General features: G+C 37.0%; 1 protein-coding gene across 1 annotated transcript; it reads right to left on the bottom strand.

The window, feature by feature from the left end:
- Window positions 1–5,111: 5,111 nt before the first annotated feature.
- ubxn7 (UBX domain protein 7) lies at window positions 5,112–18,017 on the bottom strand. Its single transcript, XM_051871140.1, has 11 exons — window positions 17,903–18,017; window positions 15,868–16,024; window positions 15,704–15,771; window positions 13,721–13,786; window positions 13,512–13,624; window positions 10,904–11,050; window positions 10,709–10,799; window positions 9,576–9,703; window positions 9,036–9,492; window positions 8,126–8,205; window positions 5,112–5,893 (listed from the first exon to the last, which is right to left on the bottom strand). The coding sequence occupies exons 1-11, from the start codon at window positions 17,970–17,972 to the stop codon at window positions 5,732–5,734; spliced, it is 1,539 nt and encodes a 512-aa protein (XP_051727100.1). The 5' UTR covers window positions 17,973–18,017; the 3' UTR covers window positions 5,112–5,731.
- Window positions 18,018–19,777: the final 1,760 nt, after the last annotated feature.

The raw sequence follows: 19,777 nt of genomic DNA, 5'->3' as shown, positions 1-19,777 counted from the left end.
AGCCTTTGAACCTCATGTGACTCATTCACCCTGCACACCCCTTACTCGGACTCTGAAAAAACACCTGTTGTGTTCTTCAAGGTTTTTTCACTGTTACTTTACTCATAACAAAATTCCTTCATGTTCTCTGATCCACCATAACTGACCATCAAGATTTAGATTAAGAAATTTCTCAGTGTACACCATAAAGATTGTTTTAACCATAAAACGTATGAAAAAAAACCCCTGAAAACTGGGATACTATGATTAAGCTCTCTATTTTATCTCTCGCCTTCTAATAAAGTTGATGCTCTTGTGCTTGTTTGCATGCAGGTGTTAATTTAATTTAATATCTTCCTTTATACCCTGAGTAAGAATCATGACCCATGTTTGGACACATTCTAAATATTATTTTAACTCATTATCAGAACGTTAATAAAAATAATAGAATAACATGTAAATGTGCAATAAAAAATTTAGAGTAATATAAAAATGTACATTATTGATTTTATTATGTATGGTGTTAGGGGTAGTAATCTAACAGTGAAGCATCTTGGCCACTAATGCAGATTGTGGGTTCATTTCCAAGTAGGCTATTGATTAGGGAATGGCGTTCACTGCGGTTCCCTAGATAAAGAACTGCAACCCACATAGTAGAAAATATCACAGTAGACAAATTTCTGTGATCTTTGCCTGGAAAACTGCGCAGTCAGCATGTGGGTGGTGGAAGCACAGTGGGTAAAGATCTGAGCTGGCAGCACAGGTAGGGGCAGGAAAAATCAATTCATGGGCTACGAAATCATATAGCATGGTTTGTAAGGTTATGTCCACATGGTGTGACATGCAAAATACTTTTTTACAGATCAATATCTATTGGGAATAGATGTAAAATCAGAATAAACAATAAGAAATATGAACTATAAACACACAAAAAGTACCCTAATTGTTTACAGAGGATTGTTACTCGAAGACATTGGGCTAAAACAAAACTGACAGTGACCTCTGGTGATCATCTTGTGACATTAATCTTGAGGGTGTCACAGAACTCTTGACAGAGCAGCTCCTAAAATGAAAATTCTGATATTTTGAACTCACCCTCATGTTGTTACAAACTCATGTGATTTTCTTTCTCTTACTGAACGTTTTCGTAAGCAGTGGTTAAGGCTGCCTTCTTGAAACTCTCTCTCAATTTAAAATAAGCACATGATTCACTTCACTCCATCCATTAGTCCCTCAGTACATGATTGTTGACAGAAGACTGAAGCCGTAATAAGTGGCTGCGAACTGCCGAACTAGCATTCGTGAACGATTCGAACTGAAAGACTGCAAGGATAAAGGGGGTGGAAGAATTACGACTGTGTAAAAATAACAGATGATGATATAAAACACCGTGTCTAGGCCTACACCAGACGCAAATGTTGTCGCGTCGCATCGTGCTGCAACAGCTAAAAGCTGTCTGTGTCTATACTTACCGCGACAAACCGACTGTTGCAAAGCACTTGGACTATGTCACAAATATAATAGAATTTGCTGTGTCGCGTCGCGCCGCTCGCATCCGGTGTGGACACGGTGTGACATATATTTTGTTGACTCGTGTACTTACATTATCCCAAATGTTTCCAACAATATTTAAATTAAGAGAAATCAGCTATTTTAAACAGTGTAACGTCCCGTGTCATTGCGTTGCCTGTCAATGACGTCATATCTATGTAGGCGTTACCCTCGATAACCATTGTTATATAGCTCAGCACAGTTAGTCCTAATGTTTCAATATCTTGTTTTCTTGATCTACCGCGAGTAACAATCTTTGTAACTTGATTTCCATTGTCTGGGCAGCCACAGCCAGCACTAGCATAGCTATCGGGCCGACTGATTTGAGCCAGTCACCAGTGGAGGAACCAAGAGACACCAGTAACCTCCGCGTCTAAAGGGGCCGTTCACACAGAACGCGTTTTTCCATTCCAATGCGCTACTTTTCCATTGTTTTTCTATGTAACAGACATGCCGTTGCGCTTGCGTCTTTTGCAACTTGAGCGCCGTTTTTAGAACGCCATGTCATGCACGAGACGTTGCATTTACATAGAAAAACAATGGAAAAGTAGCGCATTGGAATGGAAAAACGCGTTCTGTGTGAACGTCCCCTTTAGACGCGGAGGTTACTGGCGTCTCTTGGTTCCTCCATTGGTGACTGGCTCAAATCAGTCGGTGCGACAGCTATGCTAGTGCTGGCTGTGGCTGCAGCTGTGGATCAGATAGCAGCACCAACAAACTACTCCTGCTCTCCCTCATGTCTTGGCTCAGGAGTTTCTCTCTCAAACCTTTCTCTCTCTGACTCCTCTTTGGCCCCCTCAGAGACTGTGTTTCCTACCTGCACTCATGTCTTCTATATCAAAAAAGAGACAGTGGTAGCTGCAGCCTGGAGCAATGGGGAGGCGCTCCAAAAGGTGAATGGGTACAACTGAAACTACCCCTAACCCTACCCCCACACCCTGACAGACAGCTGTGTCGACCAATCATAAAGACCTTACATAAGGCCATAGTCCCCCTCCCCTAGCTGCAGTCTAGCGCCGTCACTGGTTACCCCACAATTTTAATTTGTCAAATAAAGTGACCTGTATGACTAATAATTGAGCACTTGTGGCTATATCATTAGAATGAAACAAAATAATGTGAATTTCAGCAATCAAACGTAACTGTAACAAAGTTCAAGTTCAGGGAAGAAGGAGGCAAATGTTAAACAACTTCAACCATAACTTTAATCGTAAAATAACCATAAACACCAAAATGAAAGGTGAAGCAGCTGCCGACTGCAGCATAAAGCAATAAAAACAGCTGCGCCCTGCTTCATACCACAACGTTAATAAAACAGCTCATCCATGAACATGATTTCTGCCTGAGTCCCTCAGATTGCTTTCCATTGGCTGTGGAGGTAAAGACCACAACTCCCATGATGCATGCTCATTCACAGCGTCATCAATCGACGCCTTTGTTATTGTTTTGAATAAGCAGCCTCTAGCAGCGATACTTACTACATACTGTGCCTTTAAATTGTGTGTTCCAGACAGTAATACTGGTGAAGTGAGATTAAGTATGTGTTGTTCTGTTGTGTTATCAAAAATGTCTGTTTATCATTGTAGTGTTACTCACTTTTCTGATCCCAGTTCAGGTTTTCACATCTTTTGATCATTTCATTTCAACTAAATTATAGTGAATGGATAACATACAATAATTCAATTCACTGTTCAAGCACTTTTTGGATGGCCAATGTGCCTCATTTGACCCATAATCTGAACCATGATATCTGCATTAAACTTTACTGTTTATCTGCACCATGTCTGATGTGAAACAATTTAACAATTGCCTGATTTCCTAATTACTGAATAACAACCTCAGTTTCTGAATGCCGTGATGTGAGTCACAATATCATGCAGTGGTCTAAGTTCATTCATTGAGATCCCTTGCTGTCATTAATTTGGTTATGACAGAATCCTACACCATGTTCACAAGGGACTGAATCTCAAACCCAAAGTTGTTTCTTATGTTTCAGGAGTAGATGTCTTATTGATCTTCAGAGGGAATGTATCTTGTACTTGAAATCTGTCATCTGGAGCTATTTGAAGTTTCTCTCCTCTGCCTGATCTCAAGGTTTTCCCTAAATCATATTTAACATGCTCCAGGTAAACTCTAAACTCTTAACTTTGCCAATCAAACTTCAGTCATCAGAGCAACTTTGAGCTGATGACATATATTAGAGACAACCATAACTACATTCATATTCACTTTAGAAATTTCACTGACCAAATATTTATGTTGTTTCCAGGCCTGGATGTTATGATTTTAAATTTCCCTGTTTCATGTTCATTTCACACCAAGGCAAAAATCAAGAGTAATATTGTGAACATATTATTACAATTTAAAATAACTGTCTTCTATTTAAATAGATTTTAAAATGTATTATTTATTCCTGTAATGGCAAAACTGCATTTTCAGCATCATTACTCCACTCTTCAGTGTCACATGATCCTTCAGAAATCATTCTAATTTGATGATTTGCTGCTTAAGAAACATTTCATATTATTATAAATATAGTGCTGCTTAATATTTTTGTGGAAACAGTGATTTTTTTTTTTTTTTTTTCAGGATTCTTTGATGAATAGTAAGTTCAAAAGAACAGCATTTATATGAAATAGAACTCTTTTGTAACATTATAAATGTCTTTACTGACAATTCTGATCAATTTAATGCATTTTTGCCAAAAAAAAAAAAAAAAAAAATTCTTACTGACCTCACACTTTTGAACGGTACCATATATATGTCTCTGCAGTGGTGTTTTTGCAAACCTATATACCAGCAAACAGATCAGTGGGGGGAAAAAAATCATACCTATCTACACGCAGATACCTCATTCGACCTCTCCAGACATGTCAATGTGTCCGCCACCTTGAAACGGTCAACTTTTCAAATGCTGCTCACACTATCACTCACAGTATAACAAACAATAAATTTCCACTGAAAATGTTATAATGTGCAGCATATAGTTGTAAGATATGGTAGGATTCTCTGGTTATAATATTTATAAGAGCTTCAACTAGTATTTTTTATTTGATGTGTATATATATATATAAAATCTAAAATTAATGATAATGTAAATCCTGTGAAAATAACCTGCTTTAAGACTACTGCTGAAATAAATATTCATTCATGTGAATAACTTGGTTGCACTGTTCCAATACGGTGGACATCTTAAGTTTTTAGCAACAAATGAAACAGCCACTAATGTGGCTTCTACATATAGACATCTACAAGAAAAATGCTACCGCTACTTTGAGTATTCATCTGCCCCCCAGTGGCCATATTCTTGTGCTCATACTGTTCAGAATGTTGGAGCACAACTAAGCTAAACTAAGAATCTGTGTCACTTTGAATCACTTAAGATCTGTATGCAAAAATAAAAGCTCGCCCTAAATGCATATAAAGACAACCAGATCTGTCCACTGTGGCACACGAGTCTTATATGTTCAAGTACCCTCTGGAACATTCTGATCAAAACCGCAATGTTCCTAACAAGAATCATGTCACAAGACAGGAGAAAGCTAAGAAGTTACTGAAGAAATACTCAAGTGGAACAGCTGTCCCTTTTGTTTCAATGATTATATTTGAGAATCAGTTTTCTGTGGAAATGATGCAGTATATAAAAAAGGAGACAGAAACTTACTATAGCTAAATGTCACTCTACTCCATTCGTCCCTGCACATTGCAGATGAGATATGCGAGGGTTTACCTCTAAATAATAAGCATCCACCCCAATTCATCACCTGAGCCCATGTTCAACAGGATCCCAACCTGCTCCAATGATTTTGATAGGAACCGTAGACATTTTGGAACTGATGTTCAATCCTTAGAAACTTTGCATACACATGATACACAATGTTTTTCTTATATCAAGGCCATCTGTAAAAGCTTTTGGGGATTAAACTTCCATATCAAAATGAGCATAACTCATGTATACGGACTGCCTTGAAGAATTAGACCCAGACAGGATGGGAGGTGCCAAGTTGTTTGTAAATAAATACGTTGACAAATGCAGCTCAGGGGGCGGTCCCTATGAACTACCAAATGTTCTGTGTATCCTGGACTTATTATAAAAAAAGAAAAAAAAAAGACAAGTGGTAACAGGACACAGTCAATTCAGTCTTTCTAGGGCACAAGTGACAGGACAGAAGGGGGTGTGTTTTATCTACAAGTTGAGGGGCTAATTTCTCTCCTGCACAAACACAGTCTCCTGCGGACACAGTCCTGCTTCCTGCAGTGTGATGTCATAGTCCAAATGAGCGAGTCTTCGGCGGGGGAAGTTGGTGACAAGTTCGAAGCGTTCATTGGGGAATCCCTTAGACTGAACGTGTCTCACCAGTGCCTACAAAAACAAAACAAAAAAAGGAAAATAAAGGGTACAACTAATTGTCTTTTAATATATATATATATATATATATATACACACACACACACAAACACACACACACAGTATCTCACAGAAGTGAGTACACCCCTCACATTTTTGTAAATATTTTATTATATCTTTTCATGTGACAGCACTGAAGAAATGACACTTTGCTACAATGTAAAGTAGTGAGTGTACAGTTTGTATAACAGTGTAAATTTGCTGTCCCCTCAAAATAACTCAACACAAAACCGCTGACCACAAAAGTGAGTACACCCCTAAGTGAAAATGTCCAAATTGGGCCCAATGGCGTAGGCTATAAGAAGATTGCCAAGACCCTAAAACTGAGCTGCAGCACGGTGGCCAAGACCATACAGCGGTTTAACAGGACAGGTTCCACTCAGAACAGGCCTCGCTATGGTCGACCAAAGAAGTTGAGTGCACGTGCTCAGCGTCATATCCAGAGGTTGTGGTTGGGAAATAGACGTATGAGTGCTGCCAGCATTGCTGCAGAGGTTGTAGGGGTGGGGGGGTGAGCCTGTCAGTACTCAGACCATACGCTGCACACTGCATCAAATTGGTAAAATCTCTTCTAAAGATGATGCACAAGAAAGCCCGCAAACAGTTTGCTGAAGACAAGCAGACTAAGGACATGGATTACTGGAACCATGTCCTGTGGTCTGATGAGACCAAGATAAACTTATTTGGTTCAGATGGTGTCAAGCGTGTGTGGCGGCAACCAGGTGAGGAGTACAAAGACAAGTGCATCTTGCCTACAGTCAAGCATGGTGGTGGGAGTGTCATGGTCTGGGGCTGCATGAGTGCTTCCGGCACTGGGGAGCTACAGTTCATTGAGGGAACCATGAATGCCAACATGTACTGTGACATACTGAAGCAGAGCATGGGCAGCAGGGCAGTATTCCAACATGATAACGACCCCAAACACACCTCCAAAACGACCACTGCCTTGTTAAAGAAGCTGAGGGTAAAGGTGATTGACTGGCCAAGCATGTCTCCAGACCTAAACACTATTGAGCATCTGTGGAGCATCCTCAAACGGAAGGTGGAGGAGAGCAAGGTCTCTAACATCCACCAGCTCCGGGCCCAATTTGGACATTTTCACTTAGGGGTGTACTCACTTTTGTGGCCAGCGGTTTAGGCATTAATGGCTGTGTGTTGAGTTATTTTGAGGGGACAGCAAATTTACACTGTTATACAAGCTGTACACTCACTACTTTACATTGTAGCAAAGTGTCATTTCTTCAGTGTTGTCACATGAAAAGATATAATAAAATATTTACAAAAATGTGAGGGGTGTACTCACTTCTGTGAGATACTGTGTGTGTATATATATATATATATATATATATATATATATATATATATATATATATATATATATATATATATATATAAAATTCCTGCTTGAAATTCAGTATAACTTTTTTTTTAATGTACATTTAACAATGTCTCTGTATTAGATACATCCTGTTCCAAACTTCTTTCCATTTTTAACAGAAGGCTTTCATAAATTGGTAGGAGCTAGACACATGCCGTTATTTGGTAATATGGTATATTGTGATAATGACATGCCCGTTTTTGCTATCGTGGGCACTTGAAAATACTTTGAATAATTCTAGATACCTTATTATCTGAAATGTTTTTTTCCCCCCACCAACTGGTTAAAATGTACAAATGAACTAGAATGAAAATGCAAATTCGCTTTCTGACAGTATGTGGCACTTATGGAAAAGCAGAAATACAATGGTTACCCCGGTACACAAAGCAACACTGCGCAACTTTCTGTTTCTGACAACCGCCTGTCACAGAGAAGGAAGTCACACTGTATTTACATGCTTTCAGACAGCCATTTAGATTTTTGTATTTGATTTGATTCTTGTATTCACTATATTTCATATTAAAAATACTTAGTCTTAATACTTATTTTCTAACATTTGTTTGCATTTATTCCTAAACATGCCAGCCCAGACAAGATATCTAGAAATTGGTTTAAAATGCTTAATTATTGTTCTTTTCCATTGGTTTACTTTATACAGTTTTATTATATTTAAATGTTACAGGTAATTAAAAAGGACAACACTGAAGTTTGTTTATCTTTTCAACCAGTTTGTGTAATGTGATTCAATACTGTTATGAATTTAATACTGACACCTATGAACTATACAAATCGTGAAATGCTTTACCCACCATAAGTTTAGCTTTAGCAGACAATGCTATTTGTTCCCTCTGGCCATCTGGATATCGCAGCATTAAGCGGGCCTTTGGACCTGCAGACAGAGTCATTTTAGCACATTTATTATTGCATTCTCTGTATAAAAGTTACAATCCTTTAAAAGTGATATTCACCAAAAACTACCATTATTTACCCCCCGTCATTCTAATCCTGTATGTTATTTTTTTTCTGCAGAACACAAAAGGACAATGTTTGAAGAAGCTCTTTTCCATATATGACAGCTCCAAAAATGACAGAACAAAACATACACAAGCTAACCATATGACTTGTGTGATCTAATACAAGTTTTCTAATAGATTTCAAGCAGACTGAAATTTAAGACATTATTAACCGATAATTTTCCCCTTCAGCGGGCTGTTAGCACACAAACTGCATGTAATTGGATCAATAAATCAACAGTTCAACCCGCAAACAGATTTGTGAACTAATCTTTCAGCTCGATTTGTGATTCGGACCAACTAGTTCTCATCTGGCTCAAAAGAATGATATATTCACAAACAGGATTGCTTCGGTTCTCGCATTCAGCTCACTGACTCAATTCAGTCAAAATGGTTCTCAAATTAACAGATTATTAGAGAATAACAACTTAAATTTCAGCGGGTTTCGCACACAAAGTTGACTTTAGAGCACTTGGAATATAATGCACAAGTCATATGAACTACTTTTAGCCTGCTTTTACAATGTTTTTTGTAGTTTCACAGGCACATTCACATCAAAAATGTCCTTTTATGTTCTCTGGAAAATATAACTGCAATCAGGTACAACAAGAGTATGAGTAACTAAAGAATTTAATTAATTTTAGCTTAAAGTGCTAGTTCACCCAAAGCTAAAACAGACATCTGACATAACAGAAATGCTGTATACCGTTGTCATCTGAATCTGCTGTGCTGGTGCCGGCAGGTTCTGAGGGCTGGTGTGATGTGGATCTGTGGTTTTCTCCCAGCCGCTGTTGGGACTCTGTTTGTCCGGTCTGACTGTGACTGAGCCCAGCTGGCTCTAGGTGATTCTTCTTACTCTCCTCTTTCCTGTGGCACAACTCTTTGTGTGGGGACTTCCTGTGATGGGCTGGGCTGTCTGGCCTGGTGGGAGGAGCTACCTCTGTGGGGACGTGTCCATCTAAAGAATCCTCCCCTCCACAGACCTCATTATCGGAACCGTCCACTGAGATCAGGCCCTCGCTGTCAGAGAAAGGCTCGGCATCTGAATCATCATCTGAGCGTGACTCTGCCTTGTCCTGGGTGGACTCATAGTGTGTTTCTTGAAGAGAGGCCCGGATAGCTGCCTCTAACTGACTGTCCTCACTGGCATCTATCAAACTCTCCTGTATGGACATATAAAGGATGTAAAGAAAAGATGCATAAATGCATTTTCAGGAACCTTCAGGACCTTAAAGGGGACACTTACAGAACGAGCCCGTTTGGCCGGAGGTTGACTGGACTGCCCATCCAGCTGCCCGTGCTCTGACAGGAAGCCTGTGACCTGATCCAGGAATGAAGACACATCTAACTGGTTCCACTCAACCATCTTTTGTCCTGTATTTGTCAGAGATGAAAACACTGAAATACTCTGAATTTCAGACAATAACCAGAAGCACTTAAATACACTGCAAACATTTTTCCTCATTTTTTAATCATTTATTTTAACCCTCATAATGCATAAAAATCCTGCATACTATTTTCGCATTACGGGGCAGTTTTGACCCAGTGGGACATTTTCAGCTTATGAAATAGTCTTAATATTCTTCAACTAAATCCATATTGTATTTGATGAACAATTTTCATTAATGAATGAATGTTCAAAGATTTGCATGTTACCATGTTATTACAATGTTATTACTACTCTTGCCACTTTTTTATATATTAAAAAAAGAGAAATTCTTTGACATTTCAAATAACACATGTAGCAAAAACAGTCTGATGTAAGAAAAACATTTATCATCAATATTTATGAAAAATGTTTTAAATGTCATATGACAACTACCAGTACTCCATTGTAATCAATGGATTTAATGCATGCCAGGTTCTTGGAAATGGATTCTCGGAATTCATGTTGGTTTCATATGGTTTTCAAAGACATTTTTTAATTTCCATTTTCAATATATATATATATATTTTTTATTTAATCAAGTAATAACATTAGCAAATTTTAAGAATTATTTTCAAAAAAAGGTTTTAAAATATATTTTACCAAGGTGAATTCATATATATCATTATGTTATTGGGTAATCATTTTACAACCTGAACTAAACTTGCATTGTCAAAAAATATATATCTTGTGATCATTTAATTTTTTATGATGCATTTTTTACTTTATGCCCCCTAAAATGAATTTTAATTCAGAAATCAAAAACAGGCTCAGTATAGAAAATGTCTTTTTAAGTCATTGTATTTATGAAATTCATTGTTTAATAAATGAATAGATCCGGACAAAAATAAGCATCATATCATTGATCCAAACACTTTTGTCAGAAAAAGTAATAAATCTAGTAAAAAGATACATTGAGGAGGAGTGATTCAGCAATGACTTGTGTATCTCACCTGTACGGGGGTCCAAGATAGAAATATAGGGGAATTTGTTAAGCTTGTAAAACTGAATGTACCTCTGCCCTTCCTCGCTGTCATGGTAAACCTATAAGCAAACACAGCTTACCTAAACAATTCAATAGCTCACATTCACAAGTCATGTCATGGAAGTTACAGAGACAGAAGTCATTCATGTCTGTGTAAGTTTACCTGCCAGAATATGAAGTGTTCTCTGATGATGGTTTTAACAGCATCATTGCTCCACACATCACGGTTTAAACACTGACAGGCAAAATCCTGGACATTCTGAATGTTGATCATCAGCCATTTGTTTTCAAGCTGACCGGAGTCTTTCGCCTGAAGTGAGAAATATATATTGTGGTAAAGTGTTAATACAATGGTTAAACACCAAGCTTTTTATTGTCTTAACCACAAATTATTGGTCAGGAAATTAGCTAAATTTAAGCAAATGCACTTCTTAAAAAGCCATTGCTGTCTCAGAAAGACAAAGACAGAAGTTTTTGGCAGAATATGGGAAATTGTGTGTGAAGTGATGAATCACAATGAAACACAAGTTGCATGGTGATTCTCCAGAGTGGTGTCTTCAAAAATCTGCTGAGAAATATAATTATAAACGCATCTCTACCACAGTGAAGCATGGAGGAAGAAGTGTCAATGTGGTGAGCCTTTTTAGCTGCTGGTTTTGCTGAGCTACTTCACTGTGAAAAGTCATTTAATGTTTTGGAGTACAGGAGAATATTGCAGAATATCTTGCTTCCTACAAATGAAAAGTTGCTATCTAAAGAGGAATGATCAGATGTTATTTTTCAACAAGACAATGCTCCTGCCCAAATTGCAAAAACAACCAAGAAGTGGCTTAAGAACAAGTACATCAGCCTCATGTTTTAGCCTGGTCAGAGTCCAGATTTAAACCCTATAGTGAATATTTACACTCAAATGAACTGGGAGACATTTTACAACTACTTGTGAACTGTTTGAAGCCATTAACATTCAGTGGAACTCTTCTGCCTGTAAAAAGCTGTCTGTTTACCCACACAGCTTAAAACAAAGGGGAAGAGTATTCCATGCTAAGTTAATTTATCTACAGTATTTGTGCAATTCTTGCTAATTTCCTGACCAGTGATAAAATTGTTAAGACCATTAAAAGACCACTAAATATTCTGCCATTTTTGGCTTGGCCCATTTTTTTTTGCCCAGGAGTATAGTGGGAAATAATGACTTGACTTATGCTGGGTTCAGACGACACAATATTTTCGTCGGTTACGATAGTCACTGTCAGATTATATGATTTTGACTCCTAAAATCTTGTCGTGTCGTGGACAAGAAATATGTCAGACTACATGTTGCTACCCAACCATTCATCTCTTGCCGTCTTTAACCACGTGCGTGCTGTTATCAAGAAGGCAGGACTGTATCAACTGACAAAAAGTGCCGTGAGCGTAAACAAACAATGGTTAGCAGCGTGTTTTGCTCTGTCTTGTCATCAGAAAAGCCCAAAAGTGGACACATATCTGGACTGCATGGATATTTACATTTCCTCCAAAGAGAACTGAGGTAACATGTTTTATTTACTTTTTTCACTCTGTTGCAGTAGTCCCTCGTGAAAACATCATAAACGCAGGAGTATTTTTGCTCCACAAACATTTCCTCCATTGTGAAATTCCACCTAACGATACCATTGTCTCTCTTTCGTTTCGGCATGTTTGAAACAATCGAACCTTGTGTCCCCAAGACACGCTACGTCAAGCAGATTGTGGTAAAACCGGGCTAAAATCATGTAGTCTGAACCGGGAACTACAGAAATGTTCCAGATTCAATACAAACTAAAAAGCAGAAATATGCAGCTTATACTTTTATCGAAGAGCTTATTTTTTATAGAGCTGAGGAATATAATCTTAATGCTGATGTGAACGATTCTGCACAAAAACAAAAAAATAGATTTTAAAAATATGTAATTAAATAGGCCTATAATACTTAATAATGTATTGTTTCATTGTAAATAAAGTACTCTTATTATAGGCTATACTAATAAAAATGTTGCGTATGTCATTCGTAAACAAAGCACTTGTGGCTGATGTTTCGATTTTAAAGAGCATGCATGAACAACAAAATAAAAGAGCAGGATGTGCTTGATGTTAAACAGAGTTATTAAGCGCAATAAACCACGAAAAAGACCTTAACACGTTACTCGCACTGAAACACGTGAAGTGAGTGCACAGAAAGACGGCTCTCAGACACCAAGCAATCCCGAATTAAGTTCTCTGAGACTAATTTAACTCATAGATTAAAAAAAAATATATATATCTGGATAACATTATGTGTAAAGCCTCAGTTGATACCCAAGGCTAAACTGACCCAAACACAAATTAGTAACTTTTAGTAACTTATAAAATGGCTATATTTCTGAAAAAACTATTGTAAAAATTCTAAAAAAATCAATAAAATAATGTGTATTTTGATAGTCTTGGCTCGTTTTCAAAGTTTGTCAGTCAGAGATGCTGTCTAAAAGGCTGAACTTATATTAAATCAGGAACATTCCTTGAAGAACTTGTCCACTGATTCCACCCAGACTAATTTCAGTTCTTCCCTTATGTAAGGCTTACAACATCCTGAACCAGTGTTTAGACACTCCCTGATTTGCAGGGCTTGACTTGTTCTTTGCCAGGAACAAAACACATTACTACGCTAACAAAGTTTGAACTTAATGACACAGAGGACTGAAAGATGTGAATTAGCCAATTACTGAATGCGTTACTGGTAATACTAATAGGTGTACTAAAGCAGTCATAGACCTTACCGTCTCAAAGCTGCCTTTGTGCATGAGTTCAATGGGAGGACGGAACAGATCGGCCAGAGTGCTCAGCTTCTTGTCCATTGCACTACCATTTCTCAACTCCTGCTCCTGTCGGACTAAAGAATTACAACACAACAGCAGGGTTTCAGAGGATGAACCAATCCATGTGTGCTAAATGTGAGGAAACATCAGAATGCCTCACATATACTTACTGGTTTCAGTCTGAAAATCCCGAAATCCATCAAAGATTGATCGTGCTGGTCTACGCCTCTTTGGTACTGTGAAAGAGATATATATTAGCTTATGTAAACACAACCCTCTAAGAGTTCATAAGGGAACTGCAGGAGGTTTGTGAGTTGATGAAAAGCTAATCATTAATTATATCGAAAGTAAAATTAAAGTTTTATTAAAACTTTTGGGAACGCAACTTTATTTACACATTTGCATAATTTGCAACATGTTTGTGGACAGAAGTTTGCAAAATAAAAGCCTGAGTATTTCAAATATTTAAAAGTAGTGATGCACTGAAATATCGACAACCAAAGATGAATTTTCAGTTTCAGCCAAAGCAGTTTTGGAGGGTCGAAATCATTGACCGAAACGGTGTTGTTTAATTAGTGCTGCTCTGATGGCACATTTTGACTGTGTCAGTGTCTATTTTGTGCGCGCAAAGCGGATAAACTACAACACGTAAAAGTCAACTGTTTGGACGCTATTGGCTGAGCTGACAATATCAATTCCACATTTTTATTAGATCTTCATTTTGATGAACCGAGATCTTTTAGTCTATGCTGTTTTCTGTTGATGCAAAAACAAAACTTTACTAAACATTATTTGCAGTGTGTCTCCCATTCAGTATTTGCAATAAGCTTTTGCTATGAAACAAAGTCTGAACTTTCAAATTATGTCAATTTTATAACGAAAATCAAACAATGTTGTTTTGAAGCTCTCAAATGTGACATGACAGATAGTCTCTTCAGTTTTACAACTAGTTACAGCACAAAATAAACATGAATGAACATCGGAAGGTATGCCAACCCTCTTTACGCACAGTCGCTTGGCTGAAAGCGCCCTCTGTCGTGTTTTCTCACACATGCGCACTCAACATGAGAGAAAGAGAGAGGCTTTTACACATGCCACATAAAGAGAATTGAAGCACTAGATCTAAATGCAGGGCTTAGCGAGTATCCTAGAAAACATAGTCGATTATGTCTTAAGTGAACGGTCGAGAAAGAAATCGTAACAGTATCAGTACACTGGAATCGGTGCATTATGTCTTAAAGTGACAGCAGCCTAATAATCCTGCTGCTGTCTGTGTTTTTAATGTTAATCATACAGCATTATATTATTATATAATGTCATTTTTTTTCATTTGCATTGATCTTGCATTCCATGTAAAAAGTCTGGCAAGTAGAATGAAAAATTTACTAGCCAATGGCGACTTGTGTGTCCGTAGAGGGTTGTATGTTGAGAAATGTAGAACAAATTTATGTATATGCACTATATTACATATTAATTATATATTTACTTAACCTGTTGTCTTCATTATTTAATGTATGCCACTGTTTAAATAATTATATTTCAACAGTGAACTGGATACAGGTTTGATGATTAAAAAAATGTGATGTATTAATTGATTATTGAATAAACTTCATTTTCGGTTGCGGTTTCCAGCAAAATGAAAACTTTAATTTTGGTTTCGGTGTTTCTGTAAAAAACATTACAATTTTGGTGCATCACTAGTTAAAAGCTTGACAGCTTAAACAATGGAAAGTTCGAACGTATTAATATAGTTATCAAATATTAATTTATTTTATTTTACAGTAATCTATTTCTGTCTTTTTTTTTATAATTAGAGTTAAACATAATAACTAATATTATTATTTTGATGATGATGATGATTATTATTCAATTGGATTGGGTTCCTAAAATACATGTGTGAATGTAATGCGGACTGAAACACTTTCACAAATAAAAAGTTTAGTTTGAGTCTAGTTTAAAGTCTAGCCACAAAGTCAAAATAAAACACTATTTTATCAATTTTCTTGCATGTAATGTGACCATTACCTGGCATCAGAAAACTGTGAACATGCAAATTTTGTTAAATTATTGAAATATTAACTTAAAATCTCAAGGGGTACTTCAAGAAAATCCATTAAAAAAGTCTGGAAACCCCTGGGTTTGGAAACCCCTACCTCCAAACAAGGGCTCTGGCTCCACCAGAATGTCTTGCTTCTGAGGAATGGGTGCTCGCACATCATCTCTGACAGAGAGGAGGACACAACAATCAAACTCAAAGCACAGCGCATGCAGTGACTTACAAACACCAAAATGCTGCTTGAGAGAGACTGTCACTCACTCTACAGGGGGGTGTCTGCTGCTGGAGGCTCCGGCTGAACTGGCGCTTGTGCTGGGTTCTTCTGCGATGCCCCCTCCATCTAGAAACATGGTGACGGCCATCTCTAGGTTATTGTTACATGCTTCCAACATATGCTTCCCTACACTCTCTGTGGCTCCTGCAAACAAACATACACATGCAATGAACATTTATTATGTGAGGTGAAACATAAACATACACTTCAAGAGGTGAATTTGTAACTGGAAATACATGACACTAAATAACAAGGATTTTATTATATGGTGACAGCATTGTATGTCTCACCAAGAAGTGACATAGCACTTGGCATATTTGAACTGTGTATATGTATATATATATATATATATATATATATATATATATATATATATATATCTCAACTAAACCTTGCAAGGACAGAACTGCTTGTGGTCTCACCCAACACTCAGTTGAACTTCACAGACCACATTGCTAGAACTGCCCGGTCCTGCAGTTTTGCCTTATACGACTTTAGAAGGATCAGGCCCTTTATATCGGAGCATGCTACACAAATCCTTGTCAAAGCTCTTGTTTTATCCAGACTGGACTATTGTGACCTATGTGCCCTCCAGAAGCTTGCGTTCTGCAAGCGAATGGTGCCTTGTGGTGCCATCCCAAAGAGGCACAAAATCACTTTCACAGACCTTTACCTTGACTGTTCCAGGCTGGTGGAAATAACCTGCCAGTCCTGCCTAACTCAACCCGAGTCTTTAGCCATGGTCAAAACTTGACCCATTAATACTAACACTTAATATTCTAGATATCTATTAAAGAAATGTACTGTGCTAGACTAAACAGGGACAAATCACAGCACTTTGCCCTATTGTTGGCCTGATTGCATCTATTGCTATCCTCATTTGTAAGTCGCTTTGGATAAAAGTGTCTGCTAAATGATTAAATGTAAAATATTTATATATACATATACATACACTGATTATGTATGATGATATGTACATGTATGATATGAGGCTGCTCAATACTTATACAAAAACCTTGTTTATTCAGTCCCTAATAGTTTTATGCTGGTCACATTATAATGCTTAATAGCAACACGCGAAAACAGGGAGGATTTAAACAAAATGCGTAGGTAAAATCTGAAATATGACGTTAAAAACACATAGAAGCAGCGCTAGCTGCTGAACTCTAGCTCGTTTCAGTTCTTAAACCCCGCCCCTTCAAAGCGCGCATGCGCACAACCAGCGCATCTTTCACCTTTTACAAAAAAGTAGCGAGCTGCTTAACATGGCTTGTATTTCTGACCAACAGAATCGAAACTATCAAATGATACAGATCATCATGCGAGGCTCTAAAGCAGCCTTTGTGTACACGTCTAGCAACAGTTAAACTGAACAGTCCGAGTCCGTTTAGAACATCACAGTTTTGTGTGTATCTTTCACTTAGATGGGAGTTGTGAGAAGCATACAGTCAAAACGGATAACTGATTGAGAATCAGCCTACACAAACCGCCATGTTGTGGACTGTGGCTCATATTCACAGACACACTTGGTGAAGTTGTAAAACACGTTCGCGGTGGCTGGAGACATCCAAACACACATAATCAACCTGTAGCATTTAAATTTGGCAATGAGAATTATATTCGTAGAGTGAAAATCCTACTGCAGTACTAATCTGGTTTGAATTTAAATGTGTTACATGAAGCGATGGTGAAATAACAGAAGTAACGTTACAATCGCATGCTCAAAGTTCAGTCCGAGGGAGTTTTACATTACCATCGGCATACTTTAGTAATTAGTCTACATCTGTTCGCCCCTTTTCTGTTCTGATTTCTTTTCTTTTGCATGCAGATTCATATTAAAGCAAGTGAAGATAGCAGCTAGCTCTTTCGTTAGTCTCTTTCCTTTGCATGACAGAGGGGGCAGTAATGATGATGCCTCTCGATTATTCTTCCCTACATATAGCATTTCTAAAGACCCCATGTTTTACTCAAGCGAAATGGCCATTGCAAAAATTCCCGCAAATGCAAAATGTCAATATTTACCAGTTATGGCTGTAAACTGTTGTATTAACCCATTAACCCCCGGGGCTGATGCGTCTCCGAGAGTCGCCATCTTGCCGCCACTGACAACAACACGACTGAACGCATGCACGGCATCGTCCAATAGGATCTCTTTCTACGTCTGACTCCGTGCGTCACCTCACTCACTGGATCTCTGGGTAATGTAGTTCATTCGCAGTTTCATGAACAAGATGCCACAGTGCGCCGAATAAACAGATTTTTTTTGTGGACACAGTTAATTATATAAAACATTGACTGCATGACTGCAAATATCCAGCATGTTTCTCATTACACATTCATAAAGAACTTTATTTTTGCTATGAGTTTAGCCTACTAGGCTATTTTTTTCTAATATAGCTTTTCATTAAACTCACAAACCCCTGCAGTTCCTTCATGAACCCCTGGGAAACCCTGACATAATGTAATATTTAATGTAATTCATGTTGTTTATAACAAAGAATGGAATTTTCTTTCCCTTTGTATTTTTATATCAATATGATACAAGATTATCCTATTCAAATCAATGTAATAAATGATAAAGTCAAAAGTAATCAAAAATTAGATTATATTACTTTAAATGTGTAATGTAATGGATTACACTACTAACTACAATTTTTGTCATGTAATTTGGAATTAGTAACCGACTTCTACAATTTATAAGTAATTTATACCCAGGTTATGTTTTTAAATTCTGTTTAATATGCTATATTTAGTAAAAGTATATTTAGTAAGAATATTTAATTAATTTTAGTCAAATACTGGTGCTTCTGCTTAAGCACTGGTGCTAACTACTTATGCCTGTGGTGTTAACACTATTCCTGTCAATGAAGACAGTAAAAGCAGATAAATCACAAATCTAGACTTTTCTAAAATGGGAACTGCTGTCATGATAGTTTCAAAATCACAGGACATTTTTGGAATATTAATAAGACTATCTTTATTTAAGTTAAATTATGTAAAATCTGTAAGTTATCAGTGTAACACCACATAGTAAAGTGCAACACATCAGAAATATAGCAAAATTTATGAAAATTAATAATGAACTCACCATGCGCACCTCAGATCAACCATGACCTACAACGACTTTTACACACAGAAAGCAGTCCAAACAGAATTCCTTAAAATATAATAAAATATGTATTGTTTTAAAAAAATTAATGAAATTGTACATTGAATAAAATCTATATTGACAATACAACCACTTTATTTATGATTACACTGTGATTATATTGTTCCAATTATGTATGGTAGGAACGTACTGATTTTGTTACACATGAAATCTCTCAGTTTAACTCAGTTAAATATGTATTTAAAAGAAAACAGAAAAAACAATCAGTTTACTAATTATGTTTAAATTATGCTTACTGCAATTATTTAATATTTCAATTTAATACTCAGCTCAATTTATGATAATCTAATAATAGTAAATGGTTTTATTTAGCACTGTAATTTTCTTGGTTTAGCTTAGTTTGTGGTTTCTAATGCATCTTAAAAGCAATGATTGTTGTTATGCCATGATTTAATGACAATTATATGATTTAAATGAATGCATTATAGTTTCTTTCTTTTTTTTTGATCACTAAATTTATGACTTACTTTATTCAACCCATTTGATCACTAATCCTACTGTTTTTATTATAAGCCTAAATCTCTAATTCTGTTCTCTATTTGATCAATATAATTCACATGACCAGCTTAAACAAACCAATTGTTACATTTAAATTTGACATCTGCAATATGTAGAACTGTTAGACAAGACTATTCTTGTAAAATTAGGTTGGATCTGAGACTGAGTCAATTCACTTTCATGTGTTTATGGGAAAACACGTTCCGAATATTAATGAAATTAATCCAATG

This window comes from Ctenopharyngodon idella, chromosome 2 (genome assembly GCF_019924925.1).
Source record: "Ctenopharyngodon idella isolate HZGC_01 chromosome 2, HZGC01, whole genome shotgun sequence".
Lineage (NCBI taxonomy): Eukaryota > Metazoa > Chordata > Actinopteri > Cypriniformes > Xenocyprididae > Ctenopharyngodon > Ctenopharyngodon idella.
Note: the sequence above shows the minus strand (reverse complement) of the source record. Positions and strands in the feature narration are given on the sequence as shown.

Coding starts and splice junctions, on each gene's coding strand:
- ubxn7 (XM_051871140.1), bottom strand. CDS start 17,972: ATGGCGACTCTCGGAGACGCATCAGCCCCGGGGGTTAATGGGTTAATA. Junction 11,051..13,511: donor ACAAAGGCAGCTTTGAGACG/GTAAGGTCTATG, acceptor TTCTCACTTCAG/GCGAAAGACTCCGGTCAGCT. Junction 8,206..9,035: donor AGCAGATTCAGATGACAACG/GTATACAGCATT, acceptor CTCTGTCTGCAG/GTCCAAAGGCCCGCTTAATG.